The sequence below is a fragment of the Falco biarmicus genome, chromosome 6, assembly GCF_023638135.1.
Source record: "Falco biarmicus isolate bFalBia1 chromosome 6, bFalBia1.pri, whole genome shotgun sequence".
Taxonomy (NCBI): domain Eukaryota; kingdom Metazoa; phylum Chordata; class Aves; order Falconiformes; family Falconidae; genus Falco; species Falco biarmicus.
The window spans coordinates 56,231,211-56,253,553 of NC_079293.1; the positions used below are offsets into that span (position 1 = coordinate 56,231,211).

The following is a 22,343-nucleotide window of genomic DNA, read 5'->3' on the forward strand; positions in this document are numbered from 1 at the left end:
GTTCATTCCTACTTTTCCTCATCCCAGCCCAAATACTGTAAATCTTCATTCAGAAGCCTTATCTTCTTTTCAGGGTTTACGTTGGAAAACGGTGCAAGCAGTTCATGGAAGTGCCAAATGGCCAAAGCCTACTAAGAAACAGAAGCACTATGTTTTCATGCCCCATAACTCTTTAGCCAGGTGTTAAGACTGTTATCTGGCTCCCCAAGGCCCTCTTAAAAAGGTGTCATTTGCAGGGTCACAGAGGACTGGGATCACAGAGCCAAAGACAACGCTGATTCATTGCGACCTCCAAACAACTAGCAGAGCTCCCCTGGCACACTAACTGCACTTGCTAGTTGTTCCATCTATGTGAAATCCCAAGGGACCAAAGGCGTGCAGACACAGTAGTGATATCCCTTGCCTATGCAATCTCACCTCCTGTGGAAGGGGGTTCCTAGGAGCTTAGCACCAGCACTCACACTAGCCTTCTGTTTCATTTAAATTATCCATGCGATCCTTTCAGAATAACAGGATATAAGAAGGGGAGAGAACATTCTCTCTCAGTACAACATGTCACTCAGACCTGTCACAGCCAAAGACAGACTAGACATTTTTTTTTTCTTTTCTATAGGTAGTAATAAGTGTAGGAAATATATATTGAGCTCTTCTATAAATTTGACAAAGCAGAATTACCTTTTCTGTCATTAAAGCCTGCTTGTTTTACTTGCTAAATAAAGACTGAAATGGGAAACTAGAAGCAACAAAAAACATATTCTTATAAAAAATAATTATAATCAACAAATAACTTATTAGAAGAGCTGTATTTTCACTGCATATTAACTTCTCTGAAAAGAGGCATCAGTAATTTATTGCATATTTGATTCACCAAGCTCTAAACATTCAAATGACAAAAGAGAAAAAAATATAAAAAACCCAGTAGAGCTAGAAAAATCTGTTTTAAAAGGCCTCTTACTTCTCAGTAAATGCTTCTTGGAAGCTTTAAGCACAAGAAATATACAAATTCATGGACACAGTATCAGAGGAAGGTGCACAAGAATTTGTTCAGCAAGTTTCAGAACACAGGAATGGGGACGGGGAAGTAATAAAAAGAACAGTTCCATGTGATCAATATTTTGTTTCAGATCTCATACGGTTAAAAGCATGGTGCTTGCTTACCTTTCACAGCGTGGTCCCACATACCCAACGGGGCATTCATCGCATATTAATCCACGACTTTGGTCAAAGTGGCACGTCGGGCTAAAGCTGTGTTGTTGATATTGGGTAAGAAGAGGGACAAGGAAGAAACATAAAGAAAAGATGGTTAGCAGCATAGCTCTCTTCTCCCTTCAGAGATGGTTAATTTGCAAAACAGTGCCCAAGAAAAGTGACTCTGGTCTAGGACACGGGGCTTAAGTTTAACTCCAGCACATTGAATTTGGAATGACTCTGCTATTTCTGTGACACTGAATATAAAGTAACGGATGGCAGCATCCCAATAGCCTGTTATTACGGGACTTGAGCCTGCCACTGAGTGGTCTGGATACCATTAAAAAGGCAGGAATGTACAGCTGTTTGTTTGTGCCCCTGAGGGCCTGGCAAAACAATCTATGCCATAACATGGCCTCTATATAAATCTTTCTGAAGGACAACTGATTTGAAAGCTCAGTTAACTTTGTGTGTAATTGGCTGGGAGAGGAACCCAATGAATAAGAAAGAGGAGGGGCAAAAAAGGGAAATATCTGGTGCAGCTTCCCAGAGAGTGCATTTGGGTAAACTGAGTGCCAGCGACCTCAAGCAACAGGCCAGACTGGTGCACTGAAGTTTAAGAATAGCTTGCAGAGTAGAAAGCTTTACCTCTTTGCTATGTTCTACTTATTTTTAGCTGTTGGTTGGTTTGTTTGGTTTTTTTTTTTAAATAAATAAGGATACTGTAGGCATTTGCAAGCTCCACCTCTTGAGATCTATGTTTAATTCTGAACTGTACTCCTTCACTGTTTAACATTTTGCTTTCTTTAATCTTTCTCCCTTAACATAATTCTGTGAGGAAACCTCCTGACACTTCAAGAGACACTGCACAGAAGAAAAGGCAGCCTGTTCTATCATTCTGGAATGACTATTAGAGACAGAGACATAAAAGCACCTTTATAAGGCCTCATCTGAATAATGGTAATCAATTCTGGTCAATCAAATAGAAAAATAGAAAAGGGGAAAAAAAGAAAAAGACTGGGAGCAGGTGCATAGCAGGGTCACTACGCACAACAGGACAACAAAGTGCCTATCTGAAAGAAGACACTAAACTTATGTTTTGTATCCTAGGAAAACAGAAGTTAAGGAATATAATCACTCTAACAAAGACATCAGAAGTAAGGTATATTCAAGCTAAAAGTTGATGCTACAATATTAAAAAATAGGCATAATATGACCTCAGATAAATTAAAATAAGAGATACAGTGAAAGTTTCTGGAAAATAACAGGCCCACAGAAGACAGAAAAGCTAATAAGGATCAAGTAACATGATTACCTGCTGGTGACTGGACCCTACTTGTCAGGAGTCATCCATCCTGTGACCTGACCTCAGTTAGTCTTTAATGTTTCTGTTACAGGTGATTTCCATTTATAAATACAGTCAGGTGCAGTAAATATAGACAGGTATTGGGATTTTCCTCTTTCCCATAAAGATTACATTCATGCTATTTTGCAATGTCATTCAATTAACAATAGATTCACAAATGTACGAAGGAGCCAGTTGAAGAAACAATAACTGTTCATTCTATTTTTAAATAGCAATGAAAGCAATTTTCAACTGAGGCACACATTATCACTGAATCTAATCAGCAGCACCTGACTTATTGCAAATAAGATCCTGCTTGTCAGTCCCAGCCTCACTCTTTTGAGAGTTATGTGGGAAGCTTTGTGGAGATGCTATCACAGCTCATTATAGCATTGAACAAGATTGACTGTGCACAGTTCCATCAAGAGCTCTGAGGTCAACTTCATAAACTTTAAAGATGATGATAATAATAATAATAACGAAGTATGTATTATTACTAAGCAATAATAATCAATAGTAGAATTTCCATGTTTTAAGGGTTATGCTCAGCCCTAGCATCCTTTGATTCCTTCTCTGACTTAATAGTTAGTCCACATCTTAACACTAAACATTAATATACTGAGAAATTCTGCATATTATAAAGGAAATACATGATAGTAGGGTGAGAAAAGAAGAGTTTATCTTCCTGGTTATTTAGAATCTCCTTACTCACTAGTGATAAATACTAATGAACAGTGTGCATTGTTCTGTCAAAACAAGCTTCAAAAAAATCTTAGTCGCTCTTGATTCCGTCACCACTTTTCAGCTTTTACATAAGGTAGCAATGTTATTACCAATCAGGATATGGCACAAGTATGGGTATATATGTGATAGGTCTATGTTGGGAGACAGGGCTTCCTTAAGGCTTACAAGTATGTTATAGAAAACACCTCTTAGGAGAAAGTTTGTGATTTTACTTAATTCTCGAACAAAATATTAAAATTGTGAGAAAAACAGAAATTCCTAGTTCATATGCTACAAGCTTAATTATGACCTTCCCAGGCTCAGCAAGATATCTTCTCTCTCTCATTTCCAGTGATAAAACATTCCTGTCAGGGTCTTCATTACCCATATTAAATTTATCATCACTTCAAGAGAAAAGCAGTAATTATCCCAGACATTTACATTTAGCAGAAAGAATTATGTATAGTGTGTCTGATAATTTCCATGGGAAAAAAGAAGTTTATTTGAAGTTCCTTAAAGACTAAGAATGTTAGAACAGTTTGTAAGGGTGATGTGTTAATGAGATAAGCTGAAGAAGTCAAGCATGCATTACATATGCCATTTATAATACAGGTATGGATGTCATTTGCATCATGCGAGTACAAATATGAAGATATATGCAAGAAGAGGAAAATATAACCCAGGATCTAGAAAATAAGCTTAGACAATTTTAGTTTCCTGTTTTGGCCAAGTGTTCTTTTCTGACATAGCAAGTCACTTAATGCTGTTGTATTTCAGAAGGCAGTTTTATGGTTGGCTCCAATGATTGTATATCGAAACTGCTGCGATTAGGGAACAGGAGAAGGAATGAGCAGCAGTTAAATCAGCTTAGGATACCACCTTCACCACCTGATTTCTAAAATGGATAGAACAGTTCTCCACCTTATGTGGCATTGCAAAGAGGAAGACTCAGGTACTGTGAGTGATGGGAAGCATTATAAACACCATAAATAAATACGACACTGCCATAAAAGACAAAAGTAATTTCTTAATAAAAACATATCTCAAAGGTTCATTACATGGACAATATTCTCTATGCACCAGGAACTTCGTATGAAGCTTAGAGACCTTCAGATGCCCTGTCATGCCACATTAGGAATTAAATGCTACAGGAATTGCGATCCATATACAGCTACTGATAATAGTTTGTACATAAATCAGTCACTTGTTAGGTTATTCAGAAATAACTTGATACATACTACACCTGTACAGTGACATGAGATTGGTAACATTTTTTTATTCATGAGAAGGAATCTGAATTGTTTACAGATATTATCCCTAGCATACCAAACTCACTGCCAGCTAAGAAAGAAAGAAACCCAAGTATTTTTACAGCCTTCAGGTAACACATTAAATCTTTAACAACCTCTTTTTTTCTCCTTATAAGCAAATTTTATAATTGGTCTAGAACTGTAAAGTCATGTGAGCTTAAACCTTACAATGAGTTCTACAAAGCTTGAGGATGTTGTTCACAGTTGTGCTTTTGCCCATTTTAGAAACAGGAAGCTATGGCACAATTCTAATGCAGGGTTAAACTTTGTAGGATTCAGGACTCCTACAGTTTCACAGTTCAAAAATACTTATATTCTGTTTGTTTTGTACCTCTGTTTTTCAAGAAAACTAAATATTAAAGAGGGGATTCTCTTGTTCAACATCAAAAAAAGAAAAGTAAAGCAGCCAGAACTCTGATGAATACATAATAGAGGTCTCCAGGCATTTTGCCAATAAAATCTAAATTTAATCTATTTGACTTGGTTTGTTGCACATCTGCACAAGATATAAATGTGATAGTGTTTTCCCTGCTTTGTCAGTACAGTGTTCTCAAACAAAAGAAAGATAATTAATTAACTATGCAAGGAAATACTAAGTACACAAAAGCAATGAGGACATCAGAGGAACCATGCCTGAACAGCAGACATAATAAAGCCATGTATATCTAATAAAACCATCTAAAGAGCTGTGCTAACAGGAATGCAGGCTTCTATTCTACGGTCCCCTAGAATTTCTGCTGATGAGTGCTTAGATTATTCCTGCACTGATCAGTGGAATTTTAGTAAGACACAATGCCACTGTAGGCAACAGCATTAGCCTGAGCTACTTGAGAGCAAAATCTTGTTCATCTGTGCCTTATGGTTGCCACACAGCCATTTAGATGCTGTTCTCTTATTTACTTGCATCTTGCAGAGGTCCCTCTCTGTGCAGGTGGTAGCCATGCATTTTGCCCTGTAAACTTTAAGAAGTACTCTTTATACTCTTAAATAATAAAGTGCATTTCATTGACAGAATCCAACTTCTGTTTTGGGAAAAATGTGGTGAGACAGAAGATGCAGGGCTGAATGGAGGGGGAAAAAAATATTCACTCCAGTGGATTTATCAGCCTCTATAGCCACTTAAAACTTTTAAACTGTGTGAAGAGTTCGGGATGGGGCAACTCCTGTGCACGGATTATAATCTTCCAGTACAAACCCACAATCCTGAAGTGCTTACATTGACTAACAGTGATTCTTTTCAGATGGGTGCCACATCCAATTGGTGACTGGAATTTGGGCAAGCATTAGTTACTACTGCAAACATGTCAGACACATACTCAACAGTTCCTGATCTGCCTGAATAATTACTGTACGTGTTGCACCACAGTAGCTTTTCTGTGTAATCTGGACATGTGCTACTTGCACCAGGGCTCCTTTTCTCTGAAGACATACTGGATGTCATAGACCAAATGTGCTAAAACAAATGGACACACATAATTTCTGTTTTGAAGTATGTACAAGAAAACTAACCAGACAAGATTCAGAACAGTTTTCTTCAACTACACCACATTAAATGATTTTGGTATTGTTCATTTTCCAGGTACTGGTTGGGACAAAACCAATGAAAAATTTACAAGCCACTTAGTCTATTATATTATAGGTAGCAAATAATACATACAAGTGGGTTGACTGGAAGAAAAGGAAAATTAAAAGCAAAAGAAATCACTATTTTATCTAATTAACAAAAATAAATTTAAAATTCAATTATTAAAAAACCCCACACATAGAATCTGGAAATTCAGCTTTAAAACTAGAAAAACCTACTCTTAAAGGACAGAAAACCAAACATTAGCTATCGATTCAAATAGCATTCATCCAAATTCTGTGCTGGTCTTTCTAGCCTAGCCTCATTCAGTTTTTGCCTTGATCTTTGTCTCTCTGTACAATTGTAAAAAGAGAATAAAAGCTTATATTGTAGAATATATTTTGATTAAAATACAAAGAATCTCAAGCGTATGTGCAAAAGCATAAAATAAAAAGTTAGGCAATTTACTGAGTGAAAAAACGTAATATGCAATAAATATATATCTTACTTATTAGAAGGTATATTTAGGGGGCAAGCACACAACTGACAGTCTTCAGCTGTCCCTTTAGTAGGATTACCGTAGAAGCCAGGAAGACATCTATCACAATATGAACCACCTGTGTTGTGTTTGCAGTCCTAAACAGAAGACAAAAAGTACAAACTCATAATTAGAGAACTTATATATGGCAAGTCCTTGAAAGTCATTCACCTAGCCCATTTTCTCAACAGGACTATAAGAGGTCTGCAGTTCTAATTTTCTGCTGCTGGTTAAGAAACAGTTCTAGAGATTAGCTATCTTAATCAGTTCTTTGTATGTGCCAGGTACTTGTGTTCTTTTGGATAATTTTTCTTTATGTAACACAAAAAGAATATTTAACTGCAGAACTTTACCTTATCTTTACTTAATGGGGTATGTTTTGATCTGCTTTAGACTATTTAGACAATGGGCTAGATCAAATCTAGAATCTGTTTCACCCAAGCTACTGCTTAGGAACTCTTGAGGGTTTGTGTAGGTATTTCCAAACTTACGTTTTAATTTCAAATATTTTTAAGAACACTTGAAAATTGTTTTCTCATTTTAATGTAATGCATATGGTACTGACTGGTATTTAACAGCCTCACATCTGAAAGACATAATGTATCCTCAATAAATGGCACTATTCTAAGGAACACCGATTTCTCCTTCATGACTTTCCAGGACTGAAATTATTTGTATGACCTTTTTTTTGCAAGTACCATACATCTGGGCAGCTGAAAAAGTACAATACTCTTTTCAGTCATGAGTGCACTGGAGTCAAAAGCATCTGTCTCCAGAAATGCTGTTTGCTGTTTTAAAGGGCGCATTATTATTATTGCTGGTGTACAAAATCAGCATATCTTTGAAATGAAAGCGTTAGTCACAATATTATATTTTCAAATATTTAGTAGATTGTGAGTTAATACCAGCTATTGAGACTCTAAGTCTAATAAAATTATGGCTTTAGAACAGTCAGCTGGGTTAAATTCTACTTCATTAGGTCATTTAAGTCCATTTGATTGTTACTTCAAGTGCTGTCATTCAAAACAAATCTATCAGCCATACTGAAAAAGTAGCTGGGAACATTAAGATATGCTTTTAAAAGAAGATGCGACAAAAATAATTTAAGTGTTTCAAAAGAAAAATCCTTTGCAATTCAACTTTTTTTTAAGGCATCATGTCAAATTATTTGTACTTTTTATGAAAAATAATGGATTCTTCCTTTGTGTGAAGTTTAGCTTTAAATATCTTCAGACATATCTTAATGTTTTTGAAGAATATGAACAGCTTATATGTCAAGGATGTTATTAAAGCAAGAGAAGCTAGCACACTATTTTAAAGCTACACATCTTTTACACAGTGGCATATGCAGCTTCTGCTTTTTTAAAGTAAAAAACCCAAACCCTTCCATCTTGTAGCAAAAATTAATGTTAAAAAGAGCTGACCTTCTTCTCTTTGATTAATTATTTTCTGAAACTCTAATGGCAGTCATTGCCACGTACTGAGTCTAATTCTCCTCAATCCAGATCTCTGTAACTGCTAACTTCATCACCATGAATCAATAAATTTGAAAACAAAAAAGAACCCCACACATACAGTACCGATATCTAAGCATACATTGCATTGTGATTATGTTCAAGTTTAGCTCAGAAACAACAGTCTTGTGTTGCCCTATACTTTTTTTCCTGAGCCAGTCTTGATTTTGCAGGACAAGAACAAGGATTATGTAGCAGGTAAATGTGACGTAATTTGCCTAGTCTCTTCAGTGATGCATTAAATTTTATACAATTTTGCCAAATTCATAGATCACTTTAAGTACTTAAGTAGATGAGTTATTAGCCCTTTTAAAGATATTATCAATACTCATGAAAAATTTGTGTTTTCTTGGTATTAATTGGTTGAATCTCAGTTTGAAACTTGCCAAATGTACAGCAATGGTTTAGAGCATCATCTAGTTTACGTAATGTCTAATTATATTGAGATTATTTCCGTAAAACTTGCTTAAACCTGTGAAATCTTAATTTCATGTTCTTAGGAACATTTAATTATTTTTTTGTGTGTCATGAGACTGGGTATAGCTTGTTCCAACACATTGATTTAGTGGCTTTGGTAACATCAATATCTTGTTCCATAGATCCATAGACTTTGTGGCCAGGAAAGATTCTAGGCCCATATATTTAAGCTTTCAAATTTCAGGTACTGGATCTCAAGCTATTTTGAATGCATCGATTTTCTGGACTTCTTTTATCTCCAAACACTATTAAACTTCACTTAGACAACCTCTGAGTAAGTAAGACTGTGAAATCTACTTTTGTCCAAAATTTTGTATGTGACTTGGACCTTATTACCCAAAGACTTTATTGCTGATGTCCCGGAGTGTTTTCCACCATTTTCTACCGAGGCAGCTCTCCTCCCTTGGAAGAAACCAAATTAATATCTTTATACCCAGTATCAGGGAACCCTAAATTCACAGTGAAAACAATCCTGCTTAGCTGCATATGCAGCTGATTGTATATGAATAGGGAAAGAAACAGTCTGAATAGAAGGCTAGTGATGGAAATAAAACTTCCATCAGGAAGTATGACTGAGTCCACGATAGTGTCTTTGGCATGCTGCTGCCTTTCCCCAGGATGTCTGTCACAGACACAGCCAGGAAAGCTGCTAGTTTAGAGCTAGTTAAAGAAAGCAAAAGGGTAAGCCTGGGTGCTGATTTTAGTACATTCCCTAGCCGCCTAAACCAGAGAATGGTATTACGACTTTAGAAGCATGAACATGCTCTTCTGGCATTTTCAAACTACTGTAATGTCAAGATTACATGGACAATTCCCTCTCTTGGTGCTACAAATGCAAGCAGGATGTTGCAGAGGCTTTACATAATTTTCACCTGTGGTATGGCCTATACTGCATTTAGCTTAGGATGTATCATATTGTTATTATGTATATAAAGATGGATGAAGACACTTAGTTGCTTGTGTGATGAACACTGTCTAAAGTACATGTCCACTAGCCCTGACCTGGGCCTCAATCTACATGGTGTATGCCATTTACACACAAATGAATAAAATGCAAAATGGATGCTACTGGGAACTGCCCACTTAGTAACTTGAGCATATTCTAGGGGAGAAAGACCTGCTTTCTCTTGGCTTACTAATAGGAACATAGTATCCTGTAATGAATGAAACACCTTTAAATGTGTTTGCTTTTCACATGGTTTAGGTTTAACCAACTTCCTAGAACTACTGTAAATGTGTGTGCGCAACACTACAAAACAGCATTTCCGAATGTTACAACTTGTCCTGTGTACCAAAGCAGTTATGTACACCACAATGGGTAACGAGAATGATGTATCATGCAGCTCTATGCAGTTGCTGTGAGGATCAAATGGCTTTGCAGGTTACTGCAAAGATATGCGTTAAAATGAGCTTTTTATACAGGCCTATGTCAAAGCAGATGATTTCAGCTTTTATCATAAGTCAAAACCGTATTTCAGCTTCTTTTCAACTACATTTCAAAGCTAAGGAAGAGCAAAGAGAAGTATCATATCAGTAAATTAGGTGCCTAAATTGTCTGTTGTATTACTGAAAAAACACCATGAATAATAATGAGGCCAAAAGGCTGTGTAAACCTCAATAGAAAGAATGCTTTTGATGTGAAACATTTCTCTTTTTCAGCATTCAGACTTCTCTCTCTTTCACTTCAAAAGGCTTATGATCCAAATTGAACAGCAGCATTTAATAGCCTGCATGGATAGTAACCAATCTAACTTCACTTACAGTGTTTTCAAAGTAAGCTGCAAGAAAATCCAGAACTGATTTTAAGCTCCCTGTGCGCCTCTCCTTTATAGCACGATCTAGTATAACCTCAGACAGAACACATAAAATACAGAATGCTTGATAATACATATAGATTAAAGTACATTTTCAACTGGCTATTTTCCACTTCCTTGACAGTGCTGCATTATCTTTACAGCAGCATCCTTGACATAGCAGAAGAGGGAGCTCTACTGTCTCAGTCAATGGTTCACATTGGCTGAAAAGTGCAAAAGTGCTATAGCATGCCTTCTCTCATATCCAGACTGGCGCTACAGACAAAAATAAACAGCGAACTTGTGCAAGGGGTAAAACTTGAAGACGCAGAAGCAAGCTACCTCAGAACTCACATCTAGCTATGCACCCCTAAGCAAAATAGTCAATAGTTACGATATACTCGGCTATAACTCTCCTTTCCCTTTTTTTTTTCTCTGTTAATTGTTTTTATCCCACACTGATGTTATAGACTTCATAGCTGGAGGCTACAGTCATTAACGCAAGAAATTTTACCGTTGTTGAGAAACACAAATTCTTACTATCCTAGTGATAAACATAATCATTGCACATAACTGAAAGATTCAAAATCTGACTGTCATATCATACATACTTTTCATCCTAGGTACTTCTTTAAGGCTTACAGTATAATTAAATTGATAATCATTTTTAAGCTTCTACTCATGAAAAAGCAATCTGAAAAATTCACTGATCCACACATTAAGGATATCTTGTTTTGCACTGCAGTGCAATTAAACAACTTGTATGGGCAAAACAGGAAGAACAGTGATAATTCTAAGTGCCAAATTACATTGAAAAAAGCCTGAATTTTAATTTTGGATTTTTCCCAGCAGCTTTTTCTTAAGGAAATTAAAGGGAACATTTAGAAAGATGCACAATACAGAGTCTGCTTGAAATTCTGCAGGGATATGAGTGGATGATATCCCACTAAACTGGCACAGGCTCAATTTGTGTTTCTGCAAGACTAATGAAATGAGACATGTTGTTTCAAGCTTCATGCCATGTCAGACAATATAAAACTAAAAATGCCCTTGAGTTAATCAGAACAGTCTATTCAGTATAATTCACCCATTCCAAAAGGCTACTGAATGGACTGGAAATAGTGGTGTGCTGGTAGGCTTGCTATGGATAATATCATGGATTTAATTGCTGAATTAGTAGCTTACTACATAAAATCTCCATAGCCTACAAGCAAAAAAAATTGAAGTAGCCCAAATCATTTGCTTTTATTAGTTTTTTAAACTACAATTTAAATGTTTCTTCAAGGTTTAGTAGGAATTTAAATGAAGGAAGCCATTAACAATATCTTCTTGTCATACTAGAACAGAATTTTAAAAGTTACCTGGTAGACACTATAAATTGAAAACGCTGCAGGAGACAGATGGGAGGGGGATATAAATCTTGCATGGAAGAATGCTGATATATTTTCTGTTTTCTGCATGCCATACTCTATACTATTGATTCTATTTTACAACATAAATCCTATGTGAATTAAAAAATTCCTTATGTTTAACTGTAGAAGATACCATATCTTGAGATGAGGGTATCTGTAGCTTAAAGCAACATAAAGATCTCTTCTGTTGGTCACTGTTTTTTTTTTCCCTTGAGTAGTTTATGTCTGAGAGGTCATTAATTCAATCACACAGGTGTATTGAGCAGGTTGGCCATGTCCATCATGTTCCCTGTAGTGACACCTACCAGGCATTCTCCTGTGATATCATCACATGATTCTGCATGACCAAAGCATGTACATGGCGCACAGACTCCACCAAAAATCGTGCCATTCACGCGCCTGTGTTGAGGCCAGCAAGACTGCAAGATAAATCAGATTAAAAGTTAAACTCTCACTTAAACAAAGAAAGGAATGGAATTTTAAAAATATTGTCGAATTTGATACTTGCACACACAAAACCATACTTGTCAAATTAAGAAAAACACCAACATTTCTCTAGAAAGTTGATCTTCCAGGTGCTATGGCTTTGCACTGACCTTAGCCTTACTGGAAAGTGTGACATTAGAGGAAGCCTTAACTTGATCATTCTTCTGAAATGGTAAAATAAGGCAGAGAAATGAAGAACTGAAATATGACAGCATCAAAGCAAGAGGTACTGATTGAAAAATAGCCAGAAGGCAAAATACTGAAGGAGAGAGAAGGAAGAAAGAAAAACCCAAAGCAACAAAAACCTTTTCTGAGAAGTTCAGCAGTGAAGAGCAATTAAAATACCATTTAGTCTTTGTTGTTTGGATTCAAAACCAAGGTATACTGAAATAAAGCACAGGCTGAAAACAAAGCCACCCTTTTATTTACATATTGTGCTTCCTAAATATATACTCATTTCCCTTTAAGAATGTGCTCTATTTTTTTTTTATTTTTTTAAATGTTAAATTCAGATTAATATTAAATGCATGGCCAGTTTTTTCTTAGGAATGGTGACATTGTACAACTGCGATTCATCAATGAAAATTCAGCTATTCCATTTCTTCATAATAAGATGTCAGGCAGCAATCTTCCTTACTATGTATCTCACAAATGGCTTCATAGTTTTTGCAAAGTATCTCTCCTCAACAAGACTGCTCATGTGATCCAAGGTTTTTGCATAATATAAAAAAGTGCATGATGAATGTTGACCTTCAAAAGCACCTGGCTAATACAAAAAGAAAGTTTTGTTGTGGTAGAATACGAAAAGTATAATTTAGTAAAGAAAATCCCTTCCCCTTCACACACACTGTCCAAAAAGGTTACAAGAAAATTCTTTTTTATAAAAATAAAGATTATGTCCCTTCTTGTCTTTCTCCTGCAAAACATGAAGTACTATGAAGATGAATTGAAATGATTCTTTAAAAAATATTTTCAAAATCGGAGACATTATCCTTATCTTTCCTTCCTTTCATTCTTGGTTACGCATTCCTAACAAAACCCATAAACACTAAAAATTAAAATTCAGTTATAAAAAAAACCCCAAACAACAAAACAGGTTAAAATAAATTCCACCACCCCCTTTTCTTTTCCTGTGGCATAACATGCAACTATCTAAGCTGTTTCTGTATAAATCCATAAATCCTTTTCCTCTATCAGTGATTCTGAAAAGAATGATCTTGCACATAGATATACATGATACTGCACAAGATAAGGCTCCAAAAGTCACTAATTCTAAGGGCTTAGACATGGAATATCAAGAGCAAAACATAGAACAGAAATAAAGTAAAAGATTAAAGATTGGGATCTTAAGAAAAGAAATAATTTAACGTTCAAAAGTCAGGAAAATCCTTGACCATCATAGTGATACAAGTTAAAACACAACTTATTTCACAATGGAAGTAAAAGAGTAGATCTAAAGGGAACAAATCTGGTGGAGAAGAGCAATTAGGTGTGAAGATGTTGAAGAATAAAGGCCAGAAGAGTCACATGAGCAGAGCAAAGTAACTATCGCAAATGAGTCCAACTGGTATTTGAAATTTAAAATTTTATTTGTTCTACCTATGCTCATGCAATTCTGTGTTCATTTCTCAGATGTACTAGCAAATACATACCAATTTGCTTTGACCAGAATCTTGTAGAAAATTAATTCCAAATTTGCGTAATGGAGCAATCTCACAAGAGACAGAATATTTTAAATGGGATTGGCTGTCTTCTGAAGACTGATCATGCCAAAACATTCACAGCAAGAAAATAAGTAAATAAAGGCTGGGTTTGGTGCTGCAGTGTTGATGCCAGGTACCACAACATCATTATGCAGGAAAGAAACACGTATATTAAATTAAAGGAAGAAGAGAAAATGAAACTGAAAACCTGCACAAAATCAATAAAAATGTAACTCTGCTAGGTTGAAACTGGAAGAAGCAAAGTGTTGGACAAGGTCCAAATATTCAGAAGAAACAAACACGGTATTCTAAAATATTCCAAATTTTCAATTTATATTTCCATACTTTCTCAACTGCTAGTTTATCTAGAAATCTAAAACATCACTATTTGTTTTTTCTTGCTTCTTGTTATAAAAAAGCACAACCATCTATTCAAAACACCAAAATACTTCCCCTTTTTTTTCTATCAAGCAGAACTGTACAATGCATATCCTATGCCGAACCTCTGCTACAAAAGACTAACGAGATATGAATTCACTGAATAAAGGCATGGAAACTAAAGCTTGTAACTCTGTCATTGTTATTGTGAGATAGGTCAGCTTTGTCAAATGCCATTTCTGAGCTGTCTGAAATGCTCTGAAATTCAGTGAAGGGACACAGGAAAAGCACGCTCATGCAGAAGTCTGTCATACCTACTTGTCCTTCAGTCTTGGGAGGAAAACCAACATACAGGTAGGGACTACACTATGGTTTATTTCCATAGGTCTGTGGTTAGCACTCAGCAAGGGCAGGAGTCAAAGCATGTCCACGCCATCTAGTATGCACAGAGACTTTAAATTTGCAGCTACCTATATATGTACTCTCTGTTGTGGAATATGATCTTAAGTATGTAGCAGATTTCACGGACTGCTTTGAAAAGGAGGGAAGGTTTAGTGTTGAAGGACACAACGCTGGACAGAGAATTTCAGGAACATCAAGGCAGGAATTCTACCTTTCAGCTTCTACAACAGAAGCAGATACTGAAACATCTGTGGTCAGGGCCTTTCCAACTACTTTCTGGGAAATCACAGCCAAATCAGAATTAAGAGAAAAAACGGACAAGGAAAAAAAAGTGTGAAGCATAATGACAGTTCATTCAGCTTTTTTCTTCAAATCATTGGACAGACAATGGTCAGAGTTCAAAATTATTTCTCAGCCAAGGTAGGCAATATTCTCCTTTTTTTCTTCTTTTTTTTCTCTTCTTTTTTCTGTCTGTACCATTTTGGAAGTGATAGGAATATCCATTAATCCCTTCTGGCCTTCTTTCTACATTAGTTTATCTAGCCCCAGTAACAAGCAACCACATTTGGCATGAAACTAGACTCTAAGCCCTAAATATCACATATAAGCATGGAAAACGTTAAAGGAAAAGAGAGTTGACAAGCAAATGCCTAGAGTGCTTGTGTAAATGGCATATTGTTTGTAGTTTTGTGAAGCAGAGCATCTTGGTGTTTGAAACTATTTCCTTAAAGGCAAAGCCTCTGAAGAATTTTTTTTTGGCTTCTATTTACCCCAAGCTATGGCCATGTGAGATAGTTAATTATATGTATACTTGTATGGACACATTCTATGTGAACTAACGAATTTGTTAGAAAAGCGGGTATTTTCTGAGCATGTGTCTATGTTATTATCTGTAACAGGACCAAACTAAAATCAAACAATCCCCACAAGAACACACATACAATCCTCAAAGACTCCAAGGCAAATGGCAAAGCCCTGGGAAAACAAAAGAGGAAACTCAACCACGTTAACTCAGACAATTTGATCTGGGTTTGTTGTGCACAGGTCAGGTAACTGCCATTTTCCTTCCAGTTGTGGTATTTTAATTCATTTGTAATATCAGTTGGCTGAAGACTACAACACCGGTTTAATTTTCTTTTTATTAAGAGAAATGTCTTTTCATAACTTAGAAATCACCACAGAGGTGTAAAACTTTGTATTTTAAATATTAACAAATATAATGAACCACCACCTAGAAATAAAGGTAACTAGACAGGCTATACCAAATTCCTAACAGGCAGTTCCATCTGAATATGAGGAAAAACTTCTTTACTTTGAGCGTGACAGAGCCCTGGCACAGGCTGCCCAGAGGGGCTGTGCAGTCTCCTCTCTGGAGACAGTAAAAATCCGCCTGGACGCAATTCCGTGCAACCTGCTGCAGGTGAACCTGCTTTACCAGGCGAAGCTGCTTTGGCAGGGGGTTGGACTAAATGATCTCCAGAGGTGCCTTCCAACCCTGACCGTTCTGTGAGTCTGTAAATGCACAGCTCTCTTACTATATTCTGCCAACACAGGGTCACTGTTTGCTTCTACTCCCACAGTACTAGCACAATTGATCTAGACTGCATCATGATACTCACCTCACATGAGGTACCATCATACCCTGGGGGACAGTCACATAACTCCACTGCAGACGCCACCTTTCTCCCAGTTGAAGTGTGGTCAGCAGCTTCAATGCTAACGCTTCTTAGTCTGGATGTAACAGAATTGAAAGGGTTAAAATAGCAAATTGGATGGAAGCATATGTGCAGCTGGATGCAGCAAATAGTATACAGTGACATTCAGTGGATTTTTTTTTTCCTGTTTAAAAAGAAGGAGGTTTTCACATTCGTCTGTTTGTTCCTAAACTACATATCTGTAGGCTTGTTACTACTTTTGTCCATCATGTGAGGGAGACTATGGTCAGACACACATTGATAAAAATAGTTTTAAAAAGTCTCACAGCACCATACCAGTAGATGGAAGGCTATTCCTGGCCTGCAAGCCACGTGTGCCAACTTGCATTCCAGCTGCACATACAGCAAATTTGATACTAAGCAGCGTCTTTAAAATTTACAAACCTCTACTCTAGCTTTCTAAAATATTACATTACTAGGTTTTGGTTATAGGGTATTTTTATTCTGGAGATTTGACCTCTGAAAAAGATTTCAGCTCTGTCTAGGAGGATTTAAGTATTATGGGTATGGAAAAGAAAGGCATGTGCCCAAAAGAAAAAGGAAATCTACCATACACCTTCGCTTCCCCAACGTCAGAGAAGACAGAGTTGGAGAATTTTCTGTTCAAGGCACAATTGCCCTTAAAAAGTAAACGCTACGCATCAGCTAAACAGCCATTGTTTAGCCAAACACTGAATGTGTTTTTTATTTAAAAAAAATGGAAGTATGATGAAAGAGACAACCAAAGTATTTTGATAATCTTACAGGTAATATGCAAAACAGATGTAGTTTACCTCAACAGTATCTATTTGGGGAAAGATTGGGATTTGGGGATTTAATTCTTATGAGAATTCAGAAGGAACTTTAAGGCATTATAGAGTCTCAATGACTTCTGTTTTCAAGCAGCAATCTTAACTGACTGATTACTAGAGCTACCCAAAAAGCTTTTTTTGAAGTCTTTTTCAGCAGAAAATACTTTTCTATCATGACATGCATTTCGTTAAAAAATAATCAATTTTCTTTGGAAAATGTAAAACAAAATAAAAAATGCCTCCATACTAAGGCATTTATCTTTTGGCTGCCAAAAAATCCTGAAAATTATTTGTATGAGCTTGGATAAGAAAATGGCCAAGAAAAATATTTTCTTGTTTCTGCGGTGGTGGGAGGAAAGGTTAAACCAGGATGTTTTCCCACTCAATTTTATGACTACTCTCAATAAGACAGACATGAAACGTAAGAGGAAAAGAAGGAAGATTTCTGAAATTAAGACGGCAGCTTCAGAAAAACATAAATTTTACCATCACTAGGGATGTGACCGGCCTTTGCAGGGACTACCATTGTGGATTATGCAGTTAAAGATTTGAATCTAATTCGGTCATACTAGAACCTCTGTAAAAGGATCTTGAAACTATTTTAAGAGAAGGATGCATGCTCCTATCTAGACCTTCGGTAAGATCTCTCTCACTTTTCAGTACTTCGCCTTTGCCCCACACCCATTTTGCAGTCATCCTTTTGAGTTTTCCTTACAATAAGATAATCAATCTCTAGGATGTTAGATATCGAATAGTGATGACTTTGGCAGTAAAAAATATAAAAACTTAAGGAGAAAAATCTCTAAATGAAGAAACAAATTGCTAGTAAAAGGACGAGTTTTATTTAACCTCTGAACTACAGCTAGCTCCCTCTCAGCACAGATCTTGGAACAAATGGAAGAATTAACACAGAGAAACAATCCTCCCAGTATTATCCCACATTTGTATTCACTGAATTGTTCCGATTTTCATTATGTTCTGCTATTTGCTAAATGGGATTTTAATGTGTTTAACAGTTTCTACCATTAACAGTAACTCAGTGAAGAAAGCTGCAGTGATTTTTTTTCCTCCCATTTTGATGTTGCAATTTTGATTCCTCGATGCCATTCTGCATTCATTAAAATAGCTAATGCTGGCAGTAATGGGGCAGTGGATCCTGGAGATGCATGAACATTTTGAGATTCGACAGCAAGACCAAATATTTAAGCTGACTGTTACTGTCAGCAGGCAAGTGTTGACTTCTAAAAACAAACAAGATTAAAAGGGAAGGGGACGTTTCAGGCAGATCAGCATAGTTTGCTGTCTGCTATGCCAGGCATCTGAATCACGTCAGCTACATAAGGCACATGAAGTACTGACCCAATCATTGCTCATTTGTCTTGAAGCTTATTCTGCATATGGAAGAAAACCCTTGGCCTTTCCTTCCCTCCTTCTCCTTGCATCTACCACTGATTCTGTATGTGGTTGCAAGCAATCCATTATCTTCAGTGCCACAGTTTCCATGGCCCATCTGAGTGTCTACGATATTTACCATCAGTGGACACCGAATATTAAAAGTGAAGAAACAGTGCTACTAAACTTGATTTGAAGCACACGCTAACAGTATTAGATTAAGCAAAATTATAAGACAGAGCTGTCTTTTCTTAGCCTGTTGCTTCTACCACAGATGGAATTAACTGCAATAGTTTAGAAGATCTGTCAAGTTAGAGTAGGATCTTCATTTAAACCCAGAAGCTGTAACAACTTTCAGATAGATTGCTGTATTTCTGTGTTCTCATTTTTTATCCTGTTTGATCATCTAAATGAAAACCCACTCATTTGAGGAAGGTTCCCATTTATGTCATAGAGCAAGAACAACATTCCAAGCTTAAAATGACCAAAAAACCATTCTCAAAATCACACTCCAAACTCACTTTTACTGCTTTAATGTTATTTAGTAACTACTTGAAAGTGCTACTGATTAACTAATGTTTCTAGTGCATCAAAAGAAACAAAGGTGAAAAATATAATCTTTAAGTTAAAGCTCTTGCTAACTGGAGACAACTCCATTGAATTTTTAAGTCTCTTTATGTGTGACTGCAAGAAAGTTGCTTAATCTTACAGTGCTTTCATTCTGGCCTCTTCTCAAGCACAGGTGGAAATCGATGGAAACCAACTTTGGAAATCCTTACACATGTGGTGTCATTATCCATTTTGAAACCTTTCAATATTTAAATGAACAGGCTGCTTAATATAGTAACCTCTAATTAGTATGTTGCATAATTCTGCTGATGTTTTGAGGCAGAAATTGTCATCCATGAAGGATCTAATAACCCTGTAATATTTCTGTCTCACTGTACCCTTAACTCTCTCGGAGAAATATCCATCTGTCCACCACACATACCTGTTTAAAAGACAATAAAACCCTCTTAGTATCTACACTATTTCTTTGGCAGAAATGTCTTCCTTTGGGGCCCATCAACAGTGGTCCTTAATCAGCCCAAAACATCACAAAGAATATCCTCTTCCTTGGGTCTGGACATTTCCCCTGCAGTACTAAAGGTGCAGAATATGGAGAAAAGAGTTGTTTTGCATGATCTTAAGAGTTATGAGCACAGCTTTGCACCTAGTATGTTTTAGCATGAGTGAAAGTCAAAGACAATATAAAAAAGTCAGTACTGAGGCATACCCTGGAAATCAGCAACGTGCCTACAACAGATGACAAGCTGGGCTGGCTGACAGCAGGTGTTGTTGCTACTTCTGTGACTGGGAGCATGCACTGCTCTGAGATTTAACGTCCCCCAGTAAATCCCAGCCTATGGGTGAAAGTGTAATTCCTCCAGGTAAATCAAAGATGAAAAATCCAATTATTTTGATTGTGATTGGAATTTCACATCTTCTTTTCTGTCACACTAAACTGCAATGCACATCCTGACATCGCACAGTAAAATGTGTTTACTTTGGAGCAACTATTTTCAGAGAATTCTGGACATGCTGGTAGTAATCACAGTAACACAGTAACCATTGCATTCTTCTCTGGGAAGAGACATCATAGGGACAGCTAGAGATGTACCATTTCTAGGAAAAAAAGTCCCCTGCAAAATTACTTCTGTCCTTTCCCCTAAACTCCTTTTAAATTGTTCTTTAAGGGACCAACCTTCCTAAATGTAATGTCACCACATCTAGAAGATGGTGGCTACTAACCTGCAAAGTAGAAATTATATGTATGGCCTGGGGCTCTTCCTGAATATTTCCAAGACATGTTTTCAGAATGTTACCCAACGTGCATCACTAAAATGTTCCAAAGGCTGAATATGAAGAAGACTACAAAACAGTGAGGCACCACGCATAGCCAAATGGCTAAAGCAGTAATCTGGGATGCAGGAGGCGATGCATAGTCTTCCAAATGTGTCACTGACAGGTCTGCCACTTCTTACTTACAAGGTACAAACGATGTACTCTGCCAGCTCTACATGTGTGTGCTGACCTGAGCTCTATGCTGTTGCCCAGAGGGGATCTGATCAATCTGTCCCACCTCCACTGTTCCACAGTAAAGGCAAGATGAAGAACAACAGTACATGTCCAGAAATGTGCTTTCTTCACAGATTTTAACTGCGTAGCCGAAGTGGGTTTTTTTTATAGGAAAGCTCCCTTTCTCATTCTAGTGCAAATGTCAGTACACAAATGTAACATAAACCACTGGTAACTGGAGTTTGCATTTCCTGTAATACTTAGCAAGACCTTTGGTCCAAATACAGTCAATCATGCATATCTCCTTTAAAAGAGCATAGCAAAAAAGGCCCTATTGTTGACCCCAAAAATGCTCCTGCATTCCTTTAGTTTGGAAAATTTTGACTGATGGAGGGGGTTTTTTTATTGGAATGAGAATGGAGTTGAGGAACAACACCCACTGAGCTTCCACTAGTCTTAGCTGTAAGCTGTGGTGTAAAAGCTTCTCATGGTCTGCTCACAGTGCATAAGAGCTGAGCGCTGGCCTGGTGGTTTGACTCTCTTCTAACACCAGGATGCGAAGGTGATGGTCCATGAAAGGTTTTCAAACTGGATTCAGGGAGATGCATGACTGATAACCAAATGAGTAAAATAGGAAAAAGTTTGGCTCAAAATCAAGCTAGTTATGATTCACAGACTATTTACAGAGAGGTAATACATACTAATTATCCACAGAAAGAGAGAGAGATGGAAGAAATGTGAATTCTTTTTGCAGGAAAAAAAATGTACATTGCCAAAGCTCAAATTAGAAAACGGCATGCTGTTGACACAACCTGCCTTTCAATTTAGGATGTATTTTAATTACCTAAGTATTCAAATGATGGTTGGATTGCTTAAAAAATTTCACAGTAGCAAAACCTGTATCTATACTCTCAGCAAATAATCACTAATGTGCTATCAGCTCCCTCAATTCCAAATTGGCTTATGCCATTGAATCAAACGATGTGTAGGTTAGCGAACATTTTAAGTTTCATGCCTTGTGAGTAGAAAACTACTATGTAATCAATTCCGTTGCACATCTAATTATTTATGCCACCTAACTATTAATGTAGAGATAGAGTGCAATCATACAGTGTCAGAAGAGAAGCTGTCTTCTAGCCCACCTGGAGTATTTGCTCATGCACTTATGAAAGTCTTAAATGCGAGACGAGCTTTACAGGTTCAGCCACACTGCAGCCACTGAGATAGAACAACTGTGTCATCTCATATAACATGTCTTTCATTTTCTCAGAAGAATAGTTCACACGAAATCAGTGGTTTTAAGCAGTCCAGGCAGCAACCTGACATAAATCAAGGGATCAGCCCGTTCTGTGTGTGGTACTGATTAAAAACCTAGAAAATTCCCCTCGAGCCACTTTTCCAGCATAGAGACCTAGGATATTATTCTCTGGTGCACTGTTAATGTGGCCCTGTATGCTCATTAAACAGGGAAACCAATATATAAGCAATATATCATCTCTTACTTCAACATGTCATTACTGTACTCAGTGATTTACCATATACATGGGAATTACA

At 36.8% G+C, this 22,343-nt stretch overlaps 1 protein-coding gene across 1 annotated transcript in view; it reads right to left on the reverse strand.

Annotated features, from left to right (window-relative positions):
- Positions 1 to 22,343, reverse strand: part of LAMA2 (laminin subunit alpha 2) — a 377,372-nt gene that overhangs the window by 144,333 nt on the left and 210,696 nt on the right. Inside the window, exons 15-18 of the mRNA XM_056344337.1 lie at positions 16,453 to 16,564; positions 12,170 to 12,283; positions 6,639 to 6,766; positions 1,159 to 1,245 (exon numbers count right to left, since the gene is read on the reverse strand). Coding sequence (XP_056200312.1) covers positions 1,159 to 1,245; positions 6,639 to 6,766; positions 12,170 to 12,283; positions 16,453 to 16,564 — 441 coding nt within the window. The remainder of the gene's footprint in view (positions 1 to 1,158; positions 1,246 to 6,638; positions 6,767 to 12,169; positions 12,284 to 16,452; positions 16,565 to 22,343) is intronic.